Here is a 16,268-nt window from a genome sequence, read left to right on the forward strand (position 1 = left end):
AATGCTGGAATGGTATAATCTGGCATGTCCAACCCCACTTCCCATCATGGCCTGAACCAGTCTCTCAGGTTTACTTTTAAAAGTGCCCTGGCTGAGAAAGTCCATTCAGATGGTTGCAGGGCCTTAGAGTTTTATTTTGGGTTTACAAGGTAAAAGTTGGCTTGAGATAGTATGAAAAACAGTGAAGGTATATAGGACTCAGTTAATTTTAGTCCTTTGGATGTCTGTCTGTCCCAATCCTCCTCCATTTATCATTAGTATTCACAGAGAGTAAAGTACAGTTATTCTGAGGAAAAACCCAGGAGTTTGGACCCTGTGTTAGTCCATTCTCACAATGCTATAAAGAAATAACTGAGACTGAGTAATTTCTAAAGAAAAGAGGTTTAATGGCTTGTGGTTCCACAGGCTGCACAGGAAACATGATGCTGGCATCTGCTCAGCTTCTGGGGAGGCCTCAGGAAACTCACAATCATGGCAGAAGCTGAAGTAGGAGCAGGCACATCATATGGCCAGAGCAGGAGCAAGAGAGAGGAAGGGGAGAGGTGCTGCACACTTTTAAACAACCAGATCTCACAAGAACTCACTCACTATAACAAGAACTGTACCAAGGGGCTGGTGCTAAACCATTCCTGAGAAGTCTACCCCCATGATCCCATCACCTCCCATCAGGTCCCATCTCCAACACTGGGGATTATAATTCAACATGAGATTTGGGTGGGGACATTTATCCAAACTGTATCAGACCCATAGTTGAGTTTGCAGTGTAGCCCTATAATGATATAGAGAGGAGAAGGATTGGGAAATAAGGGAAGATAAGGTGAGCAGGCCAGACCTAGGAGGCTTTGAATACTGGCTTAAAGAGTCTGAATTTATTCTGTATCTAATGGGGAGCCATGATCCATAAGGAAGGCTATGGAATTATTAGGTCTCTTCCTGCCAAGACTCTAAATATTCCTTTGCATCAGGGTTGACCCAGGTCAGGCTGAATGTTCCCAGGTTACTTTGGGTTAGCCTTGTGTTTCCAAGTCTGGTTCACAGTCTTCAGGAACTAGGAACAGGGTTTTCTCTACCTCCTTTCCCAGCTGATTTTTGATCTAGCTCAGGGAACTTGTTTGTCCCTTTCTAAAAATATGAGTGTGCAGTTTCCAAGACAAATAGGCAACAACTGCTCTGTGGGCTGGCTGAAGAATCCTGCCAGGGCGCTGGTGAGTTTGTTTCCTCATACTACATTTATCTTTAGCACAGTGACTAGCAGTAGGCAGAACTCCTAGCTCAGCCCAGTGATAACCAAGAAGTAGGCAGGTAAAGGCAACTCTGAGTCCAAGGAGCGGACCTAAAGGGGGCAATGAAATGAATATGTTGCACCTGCTTAGGTTCAGATGCCCAAGATAATCTAGGAGAGATGTGATGGGAAGGAGAATAGGAGGGTGCTTAGTCATGTTAGATACAGAGACAACATTAAGAAAAACTTTATTATTTTTTCCAATTTTTAATTGTAGTAAAACATACATAACATAAAATTTACTATCTTAATCATTTTTAAGTGTACAGTTCAGTGGCATTAAGTACAATCATATTGTTGTGCTACCATCACCACTATTCATCTCCAGAAGTCTTTCCATCTTGCAAAACTGTATTCATTAAGCAATAACTGCCATTCACCCCTCCGCCCAGCCCCTGGCAACCACCATTTGACTACTCCAAGTACCACATATAAGTGGAATAATGCAGTATTTGCCTTTTTGTTACTGTCTTATCTCACTTAGCATAATGTCCTCAAGATTCATCCATGTTATACCATATGTCAAAATTTCATTCCTATTTAAGGCTGAATAATATGCCACTGTATGCGTATACCACATTTTGCTTATTCAGTCATCCACCAATAGTCACTTGGACTGCTTCCACATTTTACTACTGTGAATAATGCTGCTATAAACACAGGTGTACAGATATCACTTTGATACTGCTATCACTTCTTTAGTGTATACAACAGTGGAAATGCTGGATCATATGGTAATTCTACTTTTAGTTTTCAAGGAACCACCATTTTACACTGGTGGTGCCCTTTTACATTCCCACCAACAGTGCACAAGGGTTCCAATTTTTCTCCACATCCTTACCAACACTTATTATTATTTTAAATAGTAGCCATCTTAATAAGGGTGGAGTGGTATCTCATTGTTGTTTTGATCTGTATTTCCCTAATTATTCATGATGTTGAGCATCATTTCATGTGCTTACTGGCTGTTTGTATGTCTTCTTGAAGAAATGTCTATTCAAGTCCTTTGCTCTTTTTTGAATCATGTTTTTTGTTATTGTTGAGTTTTAGGAGTTTTCTCTATATTCTGGATATTAATCCTTTATTAGATACATGATTTTCAAATATTTTCTCCCATTCTGTGGGTTGCCTTTTTTACTCTGTTAAAAACTATCTTTTGATGCACAAAATTTTAAAATTGTAATACAATCCAATTTGTGGGTTTTTTTTGTTGTCACCTGTGCTTGTGGTGTTATATCTAAGAAATTATTGCCCATTCTGATGTTGTGAAGCTTTTGCCCTATGCTTTCTTCTATGAGTTTTATAGTTTTAGTTTTTACATTTAGGTTATGGATCTAGTCTGCATTAATTTTTGTAATTGGTATCAGGTAAGGGTCCAGCTTTATTCTTTTGTATGTGGCAGTTTTCCCAGCACCATTTGTCAAAAAGATCATCTTTTCCCCATTGGAGAATCTTAGCACCCTTGTTAAAGATACTATGAGGGTTTATTTCTGGACTCCCTGTTCTATTCCATTGGTCTATATGTCTGTCTTTGTGACAGTACCACACTGTTTTGATTGCTGTAACTTTGTGGTAAGTTTTGAAACAAAGAAGTGTGAATCCTCCAGCTTTTGAAGTGCAGATTTGCTGGATATAGGAGTCTTAGTTGATAGTTTCTTTCTTTTAGCACTTTATATCAGCCCACTGCCTTCTGGCCTCTGAAGTTTCTGATGAGAAATCTGCAGATAATCTTATTGAGGATTCCTTATATGTGATGATCACTTCTCTCTTGTGGCTTTCAAAATTTTCTGTCTTTGGCTTTTAATAGTTCGATGGTAATAGTTTTGGTGTGTCTTTAAATTTATCCTACTTGGAGTTCATTGAGCTTCTTGGATATTTATATTCATGTCTTTCATTAAATTTGGAAAGGTTTTAGTCATAATTTCTTTGAATAATCTCTTTGCCCTTTCTCTCTCTCACTTCTCCTCAAGGACTCCCCACAAAGCATGTGTGGGGCTGTTTGACGATGTCCTACAGGTCCTTTAGGCTCTGTTTTCTTCAGTTTTTTTCCTTTATATTCCTCAGATTCAATAATTTTCCTTGTCCTTTCTTCAAGTTTGTTGATTCTTGTGCTTGCTCAAATCTGTCATTGAATCTCTCTAGCAAGTGTTTTTTTAAATTTTAGCTATTGTACTTTTCAGTTCCAGAAAATTTCTGGAAACCAATTTCTTTTTGGTTTCTTTTTAGGTTTTGTCTCTTTATTGATATTTCCATTTTGTTCATACATCATTTTCTTGATATTTTCCACATCTTCTTTTAGTTCTTTGGGTAACTTTAAGACAGCTGTTTTAAAGTCTTTGTCTAATAGATCCTCCATCAGGTCCTTTTCAGGGACAATTTCTGTTAGTTTATTTTTTCCTTTGAATGGGCCATATTTGCCTGTTTCTTTGTATCTCTTGTTTTTTTTGTTGTTGAAAACTTGACTTTTGAATCTAATAATCTGGTAATTCTGAAAATCAGATTTTCAGAATCCCCAGGATTTACTAGCTTTTTGTTTTTTATTGTTGTAGGCTGTCTCTGTGCTGAGGAAATAGCCTGAAGTATAAGCTTACAGTCTTCTTGGGTCTTTTCTAAGCCTGTCCCTGGGCATGCACAGTGACTTTCTAATATCTTCTGTATATACAGTTGTTTTACAGTGTCATAGCCTTCAATGTCTGGCTTCCAAAAATGGAGAAAAAGAGAAAAATGAAGGGCAGAAAAAGGCTCTAATCGTTTTAATCCCCTGGAAGTTGCTTCAGCCAGAGGAGGTGCGGTTTGCCACAATGTGGGGGAAAGTGCAACAACAAAACAATGGCTGTCATTTCTTTTTCTGCACCTTCATAAAGCAACAATCAGTAATCAAAGCCCTACTATTTGGAGGACAGTTTGTTTGTTTTTATTCAACCTTGATTCCAGCAAGTTGTGTGCATACTGCTCCAGGAACACATACACGGCTGCCTGATACAGGGCTGAGGAGTAGGATTTGGCTACTATTGGCTATTACTGTGCTGAAATTCACTGAAATTAACTGCAGCTTACTGTCCAACTCTTCCCCTAGAAGTTGCAAGCTTTAATAGACCCCAAAGTTTTAAAGTAGTTATGTCAGACAGATTCTGCTAGAACAATTGTTTAGGTGGGAAGTCAGATTCCTGGTGCTTTCTACTCTGCCATCTTCCCAGAATCCTCTCTCTAGTTTTAAAGACATAAGAATTTATAATATAATTTTAACTTCAGTGGTAATAAAAGCACATTAAATATCTACTCATCCAAATAAAATTTTGTTCATTAGTACAAAAATCCAGTGAAATCCTTTATCGAAGCTACACTCTTCACATTGGTTCTCGGCAGGAAAGTCCCTCATCTGAGCAGCTTGAGGGCTAACAAGTATCTTCTCATATAAGAAGGAAAAAGGGGGAACATCTTACTTCTTGGAGCAAACAGGACAAGAATAGCTGAAATGGAGGAAGTATGTGACTTATATGTGATTTCAAGCTTGTGTTGCCAACAAATCTTTTCTATGCTTATGATAGAGTAAGGAATACAGAAAACTTATGGATAAATTTAGTGATATGGTTTGGATATTTGTCCTCTCCAAATCTCATGTTAAAATGTAATCCCCAGTGTTGGAGGTGGGACCTTGTGGGAGGTATTTTGTCAGGGGGGTGGATCTCTCATAAATAGCTTGGTGCTGTCCTTGCAATAGTGAGTGAGTTCTCACAAGTTCTGGTTGTTTAAAAATGTATGGCACCTCCTCCCTCTTTCTTTTGCTCCCTCTCTTACCATGTGAGATGCCTGTGCCCCTTTCATCTTCTGCCATGACTGTAAGCTTCCTGAGGACCTTACCAGAAGCAGTTGCCATTACCATGCTTCCTCTATGATCTGCAGAACTGTGAGCCAAACAAACCACTTTATAAATTACCCAGCCTCAGTATTTCTTTTGAGCAATGTAAAAACGACCTAATACACCCAAGGAATGTGTTTGAGCCAATATTCCTTGAGTTCCTCTTTGTGCTAGGCACTTGGCTAAATACTTATTATTTCTATTGTCTAATATGGTTGCTACCAGCCTCGTGTGGCAAATGAATACTTGAAATGTGGCTTGTCAGAATTAAGATGTGCTGAAAGTAAAATACACACCAAACTCTAAAGATTTAGTATGAAAAATAATGTAAAATATCTCAGTAATATTTTATGTTGATTACATGTTAAAATCATATTTTTGTTGTGTGGAGCTAAACAAGATATATTATTATAATTAATTTATCTGTTTCTCTTTACTTTTAAAAATGACTACTAGAAAATGGATACTTATGTGGCTCACATTTGTGGGTTGCATTATATTTCTATTGGAAAGTGTAGCTTTACATTATTCCCATATTGCATCCCATAACAATCTTATAACATAGACTGTTGTTAGGCCTATTTTACTGAAGGAGAACTGTTGAGATGTAGACTGTGGACGAGTTGCCCAGCATTATTAATGTACCCCAGACGGTTCTCTTGCCCTATTTTCTGCCATATAAGAACACAGCGAGAAGTAGTCAGTCTGCATCTGGGAAGAGGGTCCTCACCAGAACCTGACCATGCTGGCATCCTGATCTCAGACTTCCAGTCTCCAGAACTGTTTCTGTTGCTTATATACCACTCAGTCTATGGTATTTTGTTATAGTGGCCTGGACTGACTAAAACACATATTAAACCATGAGACTCCAAATCATAATCTCTGCTCATGTCTGATGCAGCTGGCAAGAAATCAGCAAGATTCACGTAAAATTGCCATGGAATTTTGACAACACCTCCTGCTGCATCTGTCCCGTGATTTTGTTCCTATTACTGCAAACTAACTTGGATTTGGGGCAGGTATTATTTTAGTATTTCATAACCCACAAAGCATTCTTTGAATTGTATCTCATTGCCACCAAATAACTATTTTTCTGGCAACTTTTTTTTCTACTTCAGGTGCAGAGCATTGGTTAATCTTAAATTCATGGCACTCCACTATCAATTGTATGCAAGACCCTCTCTTATTCATTAATTCTTTTGCAACCCTATTCTCCACTTCTGTCCTCTGCCCTCTCCATAGGCAGTCATTCTTTTTATGTTTTTTTAAGTTTTATGTTTTTTTAAAGTTTTATGTCTTTTTAAGTTTTATGTTTGTTTAAGTTCTGGGGTACATGTGCAGAACATGCAGGTTTGTTACATAGGTATACACGTGCCATGGTGGTTTGCTGCACCCACCAACCCATCACCTACATTAGGTATTTCTCCTAATGTTATCCCTGTCCTAGCCCCATAACCCCTGACAGGCCACAGTATGTGTTCTTCTCCTCCCTGTGTCCATGTGTTCTCATTGTTCAACTCCCACTCATGAGTGAGAACATGTGGTGTTTGGTTTTCTGTTCTTGCGATAGTTTGCTGAGAATGATAGTTTCGAACTTCATCCATGTCCCTGCAGAGGACATGAACTCATCCTTTTTTATGGCTGCATAGTATTCCATGGTGTATATGTGCCACATTTTCTTTATCCAGTATATCACTGATGGACATTTGGGCGGTTCCAAGTCTTTGCTATTGTGAATAGTGCTGCAATAAACATACGTGTGCATGTGTCTTTGTAGTAGAATGATTTGTAATGCTTTGGGTATATACCCAGTAATGGGATCATTGGGTCAAATGGTATTTCTCATTCTAGATCCTTGAGGAATCACCACACTGTCTTCCACAATGGTTGAATTAATTTACACTCCTACCAACAGTGTAAAAGCGTACCTATTTCTCTACATCCTCTCCAGCATCTGTTGTTTCCTGACTTTTTAATGATCGCCATTCTAACTGGCATGAGATGATACCTCATTGTGATTTTGATTTGCATTTCTCTAATGACCAGTGATGATGAGCATTTTTTCATGTTTGTTTGCAGTCATTCTTTTTTTTTTTTTTTGAGACGGAGTCTCACTCTGTTGCCCAGGCTGCAGTGCTATGGCACAGTCTCAGCTCACTGCAACCTCCACCCCCGCGAGTTCAAGTGATTCTCCTGCCTCAGACTCCTGAGTAGCTGGGATCACAGGCACCTGCCACTGCGCCTGGCTAATTTTTGTATTTTTAGTAGAGAAGGGGTTTCACCATCTTGACCAGGCTGGTCTTGAACTCCTGGCCTCGTGATCCACCCGCCTCGGCCTCCCAAAGTGTTGGGATTACAGGCGTGAGCCACCACGCCTGGCCTGCAGGCAGTCATTCTTAAGTGTTGACATATGTCTTCTCTCCAGTAGAATTCTTATAATAGGTACATTTTTGTTTTTTATGCATACATTTTTATATAAACCACGTTGTAGTAAAATTATTCTGCTTTTCTTCATTCAGCAATATATTTTAAAAAGTCTAACCATGTTGCTGAGTATCTATCTAGACTATTGCTTCTAATGATGCCTAATTATTCGTCCATTTTATCCACTCATTTCACAGAAATGGACATACACATTGCCCCCAACTCACCAACACTAGTAACGATGCTGTGGCAATATCCTCATACATCTTACCTCGTGTGTGAGAATTCCTCTGGATTCCTATACTTAGCAGTGGAAATACTGAGTCATAAGTAGCATTCGTATCAGTTAGAGGAAAACCAGGAAAACAGTGTGTCTACGTGTGTAAAACTAAGATTTTAATGCAGGGAATAGTTACAGAGGTGACGCAAGAGCTGAGAGCCAAACAGGGAACATAGGTAATCTAGAGATTGGCAGTAATAGGAAGCCCCTACCACACCTAAACTGCAGGAATTGCTTGGAACCAAGAGTTTGGGTCATCTGACAAAAGCCGGAATCATGGCACCTAGTGGGAGCTGCAAGAGAAGGAAGAAATATAGATGCCTCTATAAACAGGAGAGAGATAAGAGAGAGAAAAATAGCCTGTTCCCTTCCTCCATCCCCATCTCCGATTAGTGCTTTCCACTAGTCGAATCCAGCCCCCGATGCAGCTTGCTGATGCCAGCGCAGAGCAGGGGCAGTGAAGAACAAATCAGCCAGCAGATACCATATACTTGGTTTGACTAAGTCCTGCCAGATTGTTCTCCTAATAACTGTCCTAGCTACACTCCCACCAGCAATGTATCCCTACATCCCATCTACTCTTCATGGCCCTCTGTTCAACAGAGTGGAGGTACAGATCTCCACTATCTTCCTTTAAGTGTGTCTAGCCTATTGCAGATGCCTCAGGCATTTCCTCAAATCTAGCAGCCAGAGGGAAGTAAAGGACCCATCCATCCACTTAACCAGAACCTCCTGAGGGCAGGAACCTTGTCAAATTTATTTGTAATCCCTTATCTGGCATCATGCTCAGTGCTACTGACCAAGTGAGAAATGCTCTTGTTGACTATTGGTGTCATGCCTTTACCCCCATTGTTATTTGGTTTGCAGGTGTAATCTACACTGAGGGCAGTTTTCAAGAAGCCACTTACAACATTGTGGAGGAAAATCTCTAGGGAGATTCTGTGGGTGAGGGAAAAGGTTGACAGTAAGCGGGTAAGCAAGGTTTAGGACTAGAATGGTTGTCAAAACACTGTGTTGGTTGGTAAATAGCCACTGCTCTGAGCAATTCTGAGTGACTGCTGTGCTTTGACAGCTCCAGCACACTCTCTGCAAGATCAGCAACTAAAGGAAGGTATTGCCATTATGATTAGGGGACTCCAGGACTCTGCTGTTGCAATCTAGCTGGCCATCTTCCTGGTTGGTTAGTGTATATGCTTTACTGGTTGTTAAATATTTGAAATATTCTTCCCCTGGATGAGTACCACAAAATAAGGAATGTTTAGGGGAAAGTCTGCAGACTTTAGGGTGCCCTAGGGCTCCCAGGAAGCTTGTTTCTTTATGTGATAATGGGGGAGTGAATTCTCTAGGATTATTTTCCTGATGGAAAATGCTGCATTTTTTTTGCTTTTCTCTCTCTTTTTTATTTTTTTGGGACAGAGTCTCGCTCTGCTGCCCAGGCTGGAGTGCAGTGGCGTGATCTCGGCTCACTGCAAGCTCTGCCTCCCAGGTTCACGCCATTCTCCTGCCTCAGCCTCCCAAATAGCTGGGACTACAGGCGCCCGCCACCACGCCTGGCTAATTTTTTTGTATTTGTAGTAGAGAAGGGGTTTCACTGTATTAGCCAGGATGGTCTCGATCTCCTGACCTCGTGATCCACCCGGCTTGGCCTCCCAAAGTGCTGGGATTACAGGCATGAGCCACCACACCCAGCAAACTTTTCTCTTAATGAATAACTTACACAGTAAAATGCACACATCTGATGTGTATAGCTCATTAAAATTTTACATATATACTAACATATCCACCAACCAGATCAAGATATAGATTTGCATCTTCCTAGCAGACTCCCTCATGCCTTCTCTTTGTCAATTACCCGCCAAGTAACCACAATTCCGACATTTATCATTATAAATTAATTCTTTTTTGTCTCTTTTAAAACTTCATGTTAGTAGGAACACAGTGTATACTTTTGATGTCTGGCTTCTTTTGCTCAACATTAAAAACATACTTCTTTTGGGATTTATTTGTCTATTTTTCCAATTTGTTAAGTTGGATTCTTAGCTCATTAATTTTCAAATTTCCTTCTTTTTTTCATATTTTTTACAACTTTAAAAAATTGTGTCAAAATATATGTAACATGAAATTTGTAACTTTAACCATTTTTTTAAAGTTTATAATTGGTGGCCTTAATTATATTTACTGTATTATGCCATCGTTATCACTATTTCAAAATTTTTTCATCATCCCCCCAAAAAACCTCTGTATCCATTAAGCACTAACTCCTCATTTCTTCCTTCTCTCAGTCCCTAATGATCTCTAATTTACTTTCTGTCTCAACAAGTTTGCCTATTCTAGATATTTCATATAATGGAGTTATACAGTATATGTCCTTTTGCGTTTGACTTCTTTCACTTAGCATGTTTTCAGGGTTCATCCATGTTATAACCTATCAAAATTTCATTCTTTTTATGAATAATTTTCCATGTATGTATATACCACATTTTGTTTATTAATTCATCTGTTGATGGGCACTTGGGTTCTTATCACGTTTTGGCTATTGTGAGTAATGCTGCCATAAACATTGATGTACAAATATCTGAGTTCCTGTTGTTAATTCTTTTAGGTATATACCTAAGAGTGGAATTGATGTGTCATATGGTAAACCTATGCTTAGCTTTTTGAGGACTGTCAAACTCTTTTCCACAGCAAATGCACCATTTTATATTCCCACTAGCAATGCATGAGGGTTCTAATTTCTCCACATCCTCACCAACACTTATTTTCTATTCATTTTTTTTTTATTATAACCATCCTAATTGGTGTGAAGTAGTATCTCATTGTGGTTTTGATTTGCATTTCCTTAATGACTAATGATGTTGAACATCTTTTAATGTGATTTTTGGTCATTTGTATATCTTCTTTAGGGAAATATCTATTCAAATATTTTGTCTATTTTTCAATTGGGTTGTCTTTTTGTCATTGAGTGGTGGGAGTTTTTAAATATATTATGGATATTAAACTCTTCTCAGGTATATGATGTGCAAACATTTTCTCCTGTGGGTTATCTTTTCACTCTCTTGATCATGTTTTTCGATACACAGAAGTTTTTTATTTTAATGAAGTCCAATGTATCTATCTTTTCTTTTGTTGCTTCGGCTTTTGTTACCATTTTAAGAAACCATTGCCAAATTCAGAATTGTGCAGATTTGCCCCTATGTTTTCTTCTGAGAATTTTGTAGTTTTTGCTCTTAAATTTATGTCTCTAAGCTGTTTTGAGTTGATTTTTGTATACAGTATAAGGTAAGGGCCCAACTTCATTATTTTGCATGTAGGTAGGATTTCTCCAAGACTAAGGGTAGGGATCTTGTCCATCTTGTTCCTAGTACTGTGCCTGACACACATTATGTACTTATTCAACAACTATTGATTTGTTATATACCATACTAGGCACTGGAGATGCAATGGAGAAGAAAACAGACTTGATCATCGTCACCTTGGTACTTTGTTGCTAGTGTTTGCTGAATAAATAAATAAGAAACCATCTATTTTCATGACATCTGCATCATCACAAGTTGATAATTGCTCCATGTGGTAATTTTGACTCCATACATTCCATACCATAATTGTAGTCGTTACTTAGAGAATCTCTCAGTCTCTCTCTCTGTTTCTCAACTCAAAGGTGAAATGTATTAAGTACAGTCAGTAGTCAAGTGAGTATATGTTATTTAAGAATGAGGTTAGTGATGTTCCAGGTATTTCTAGACTTTTTGCCAGGTAAGGTGGCCATTTCATTCCCAAAAGGATTACTCATATATAATAGTATTTGAATAACAAAACAAGCATTTGAATAACAAAAACAAGCATTTGAATAACAAAAAACAATAGAACTTAGCAAACATGGTGAAACTCCATCTCTATTAAAAATACAAAAATTAGCCCGGCATGGTGGTGCGTGTCTGTAATCCTAGCTGCTCGGGAAGCTGAGGCAGGAGGATTGCTTGAACCCAGGAGGCGAAGGTTGCAGTAAGCTGAGATCGCACCACTGCACACCAGTCTGGGCAACAGAGTGAGACTCCGTCTCAAAAAAGAAAAGAAAACAAAACAAAACAAAGCAAAAAAATAGAACTTTAAGGTGAGAAATTGGAAAGCAGTCCTGAATTGGTAGAAACCCTAGGCATCTGGACAAATTATTTATTTGTTTGTTTATTTAAGAGTGAGAATTTGCCAACATATTATTTTGCTAAATATTTTTAAAAGGATTACTGAAGCTGTAGAAAATATATAGAAAGCCATCTTAGGAAACTCTACCTCTTGCTTGCTGATATATAAATTGTAGTCAGTTTTTTCTTCTTTTTGTCACAACCTTTGGAGATTCTGGTAAAATGCCTCCTTCAGAATATTTCTGGGCATCTTTTATTTGTTTATTTTTTTTTGGTTACATGAATAATTTCTTCAGTGGCAATTTCTGAGATTTTGGTGCACCCATCACCTGAGCAGCATACACTGTACCCAATGCATAGTCTTTTATCTCTCATCCCTGTCCTATCCTTCCCCGCAAGTTCCCAAAATCCATTTTCTCATTCTTATGCCTTTGCATTCTCATAACTTAGCTCCTACTTATGAGTAAGAATGTACAATGCTTGGTTTATCCATTCCTTAGTTACTTCAGTTAGAATAATGGTCTCCAGTTCCATCCAGGTTGCTACCAATACCATTATTTCATTCATTTTTATGGCTGAGTGTTATATATACCATCATATATATACACATACCACAATTTCTTTATTCACTCATTATTGATGGGCATTTGGGCTGGTTCCATATTTTTGCAACTGCAAATTGTGCTGCTATAAACATGTGTGTGCAAGTATCTTTTTTGTATAATGACTTCTCTTCCTCTAGGTAGATACCCAGTAGTGGGACTGCTGAATCAAATGGTAGATCCACTCTTAGTTCTTTAAGGAATCTCCACACTGTTTTCCATAGTGGTTGTACTAGTTTACGTTCCTACCAGCAGTGTAAAAGTGTTCTCTTTTCACCACATCCACACTGACATCTGTTGTTTTTTTATTTTTTGATTATGGCCAGTTTTGCTGGAGTAAGGTGATATTACATTGTTTTGATTTGCATTTCCCTTATAATTAGTGATGTCTAGTCTTTTTTCATATGTTTGTTGGCCATTTTTATATCTTCTTTTGAGAATTGTCTATTCATGTCCTTAGCCCACTTGTTGATGGGATTGCTTGTTTTTTTCTTGCTGGCTTGTTTGAGTTCCTTGTAGATTCTGAGTATTAGTCCTTTGTTGGACATATAGACTGCAAAGATTTTTCCCACTCTGTGGGCTGTTTGCTGATTATTTCTTTTGCTGTGCAGAAGCTTTTTAGTTTAATCAAACATTGTTCAGACAAATTGTTACAAATCATTCTTGCAGGACTCCATTCAGCCTAGATAACCATACCTTTGGTCCAGTTCTCACAGAATTTCTACAGAAATCCTACCTCCTCAAAGTAATAAAAAGTTTGCATTAGCAATCGGACTAATATCAAAGATAATAAAAATAACAATTGGGCTACTTATAATGATTACCTACATAACTTTCTCTATTAACTAACTCACAACAGCTCTGTGAAGTAGGCAGGACAAATATTACCACCCCCAGTTCACAGCTGAGATAATAGTACTATGCATAATAATAATTCTTGAGGGATTCTTAAATGCTGGCACTGTGTTAATTTCTTTATATTCATCGAATATCCCCAATAATCCTATAGGTAGATACTATTATTTCCCCATTTTCAGGCTAGGTAATTAATGAAGCTTAAAAATGTAAGTAGCCTGCCCCCAGGAGTGCATAATTATTAAGTAGCAGAACCAATGCTTATATTTAAATCAGAAACACTCAGAAGTAGTATGAGAATTTAGTAAAACCGAAACACACCCTCATGCAATCCGTACTATGTGGCCACGTGCCTACCAGGGTCAGCTGGATGGTACTTGTCTGCTAGAAGTGAGTGGAGACGGAAGAATCAACACGAGCTGGAAGGGCCTCTGGAAATCAGCTGGGGACTAGAGACAGGTGTGCAGCCCTCGGTTTACAAAAGCTGTGAGACCAAGAGTTCCAAGACCTCCAGGAAAACATCTCCCTGCTAAAAGGCTTTCCCAACCTTTAGAAATCTATTCCTTTCCCTCCCTTTCCATCCTCTTTCTTTTGCTATCTCTTTATCGCTCCTCCTGCTTTCTTCCTTTCTTTCCTTCAGTACACTTTTTTTGAAACGATGATGAGCAAAGGCCTGATCCAGTCTATGGCGCGTTTCGGTGGGAAGATGAATACGCCTTCCCAGCAGAGTAAAATGTGATTACACCAAGGACCGGTTCCCTCTCCCTTCCCCTGGCCAGGTCCACGTCCCCAGGCGTCGGAGAAGGGGTTGGACCGCTCAGCGGGGCGTCAGAGTTGCCAGGCGCCCGGGGCAAATACGGGCAGCCGGTGGCTGTGAGGTGTCCTAGCGACGGGGTAGCGGCAGGACATACACACCGCCCAAGCCCGGACGGTGGCCGGAGCTAAGGCCACCATGGGGGACCGCAGGCGGCGGCTCCAGCCGGGGACGTTGGCCCCGGTGCGCGAGGGCGTGAACTACAGGTCCGGGTAAACGCTCAGTTCCGGGGCCGAGGGCGCATCCCACGCGGGCCGCGCGGGGGCGCCTGCAGACCCGCGCTTGCTGGGGCGGGGGCGGGGAGAGGTCCTGCCTGCCTTCCTTCCTCAATGCTTCCTGTACCTGCAACATAATATGCTGAGATAACCAGCGCTCGGTGCTGCTCTTCGCAAAGGATTTTTCCTCCTGTCATCCTCGCAACCCCCGCCTCTGGCATCCCCAGGGATGTAGACTAATATCACCATTTCTGATGGGAAAGTGATGGCCGCAGGGTCCACTGCGGAGGCTGGTTTAGCCCAGGACTCTGAGCCCTCCTGCTAACCACCAGCCTTCTCCGGCCTAGCCAACCAACTGTTCGTCAGATGCCCCGGGGCACCTGGAGTCCTGTATCCGATGTTAGGCATCTGTTGCCCCTGGAGCCTTTGGCATCCAGATGGCGGCTGTGACCAAGCGGAGCCCAGGGTTGAGGGAGCGCCGGGGGTACTAGGGAGGTCTGCTAACACTTTGTACGGTGGTGGTAGCCTCACAGCAGGAACAAGAATGTTTTTGCCTTTGCCCACTCCTTGAGAATCTTTTGAGAATGGAATTCGTCTCTCTTGGAGACAGCATGATGTGGTGGTGAAGATTCCAAAGTCTAGAATCAGAAAGGCTTGAGTTGAAGGCTGGTTCTCTTCTTTTTTTTTTTTTTTTTTTTTTTTTTTTTGAGGCAGAGTCTCGCTCTCTTTCCCAGGCTAAAGTGCAGCGGCGCGACCTCAGCTCATTGGTAGCCTCACAGCAGGAACAAGAATGTTTTTGCCTTTGCCCACTCCTTGAGAATCTTTTGAGAATGGAATTCGTCTCTCTTGGAGGCAGCATGATGTGGTGGTGAAGATTCCAAAGTCTAGAATCAGAAAGGCTTGAGTTGAAGGCTGGTTCTCTTCTTTTTTTTTTTTTTTTTGAGACGGAGTCTCGCTCTGTCGCCCACGCTGGAGTGCAGTGGCCGCATCTCAGCTCACTGCAAGCTCCACCTCCCGGGTTTAGGCCATTGTCCTGCCTCAGCCTCCCGAGGAGCTGGGACTACAGGCGCCCGCCACCTCTTCTTGTTTGGAGACTTAGGCAACTTAGGCAAGTTGGTTCCTCCTTCTGGGCTCACTTTCCTAACTATAAAATGGGGCAATAACTTAGGAATCAGCTTTCTAAGATTGTTGTGAGGATAAATGGAGATAGCACATGTAAACTTGCCACTGGCACATAGAATGTATTGTGTACTTGTTAGCAATTATTCATAGCTGTTTCTAGCAGTTATTCATAAGAGCTTCTTTGGGAAGCTTCTCCCCCCATTTAAAAACTTTGTTTTGAAATAACTGTGGACTCACAAGAAGTTGCAGAAATAGTACAGAGTTTCCATGTACCCTTCCCCTAGCTGCGTACAGTGGTACCATTTTACATAATGATAGCACATTGCCAAACTAGGAAACGTCATTGGCAGAATATGCTAATTGAACTATAGACCTTACTTGGATTTGATCAGCTCTTGCACTCAGGTGTGTGTGTACACAGTTCTGTAACATTTGGTCATATGTATACATCAAGACACAAACTGTTTCGTCCCCACAAAGGGATGCTTAGTACTACCCCTTTACTGTCACTTCCTTTCCCACCCCAGCCTTGGCGATCACTAAACTGCTCTCCATTTCTGTAAGTTAGTTCTTTTGAGAATGTTAGATAAATAGAATAATACAGTATGTAACTATTTGAGACTGGCTCTTTTTCACTCATCATAAAGCCCCTGAGATCCATCCAAGTTGTGTGTAT

General features: G+C 40.2%; 1 protein-coding gene across 1 annotated transcript in view; it reads left to right on the forward strand.

The window, feature by feature from the left end:
* The first annotated feature begins 13,603 nt into the window (after positions 1 to 13,603).
* FAM47E (family with sequence similarity 47, member E) overlaps positions 13,604 to 16,268 on the forward strand; it is a 32,960-nt gene continuing 30,295 nt past the window's right edge. Inside the window, exon 1 of the mRNA XM_011927245.1 lies at positions 13,604 to 14,467. Within this exon, the coding sequence (XP_011782635.1) occupies positions 14,394 to 14,467 (74 nt within the window). The 5' untranslated portion in view covers positions 13,604 to 14,393. The remainder of the gene's footprint in view (positions 14,468 to 16,268) is intronic.

The sequence above is a fragment of the Colobus angolensis genome, unplaced genomic scaffold (assembly GCF_000951035.1).
Source record: "Colobus angolensis palliatus isolate OR3802 unplaced genomic scaffold, Cang.pa_1.0 Scaffold70, whole genome shotgun sequence".
Classification (NCBI taxonomy): domain Eukaryota; kingdom Metazoa; phylum Chordata; class Mammalia; order Primates; family Cercopithecidae; genus Colobus; species Colobus angolensis.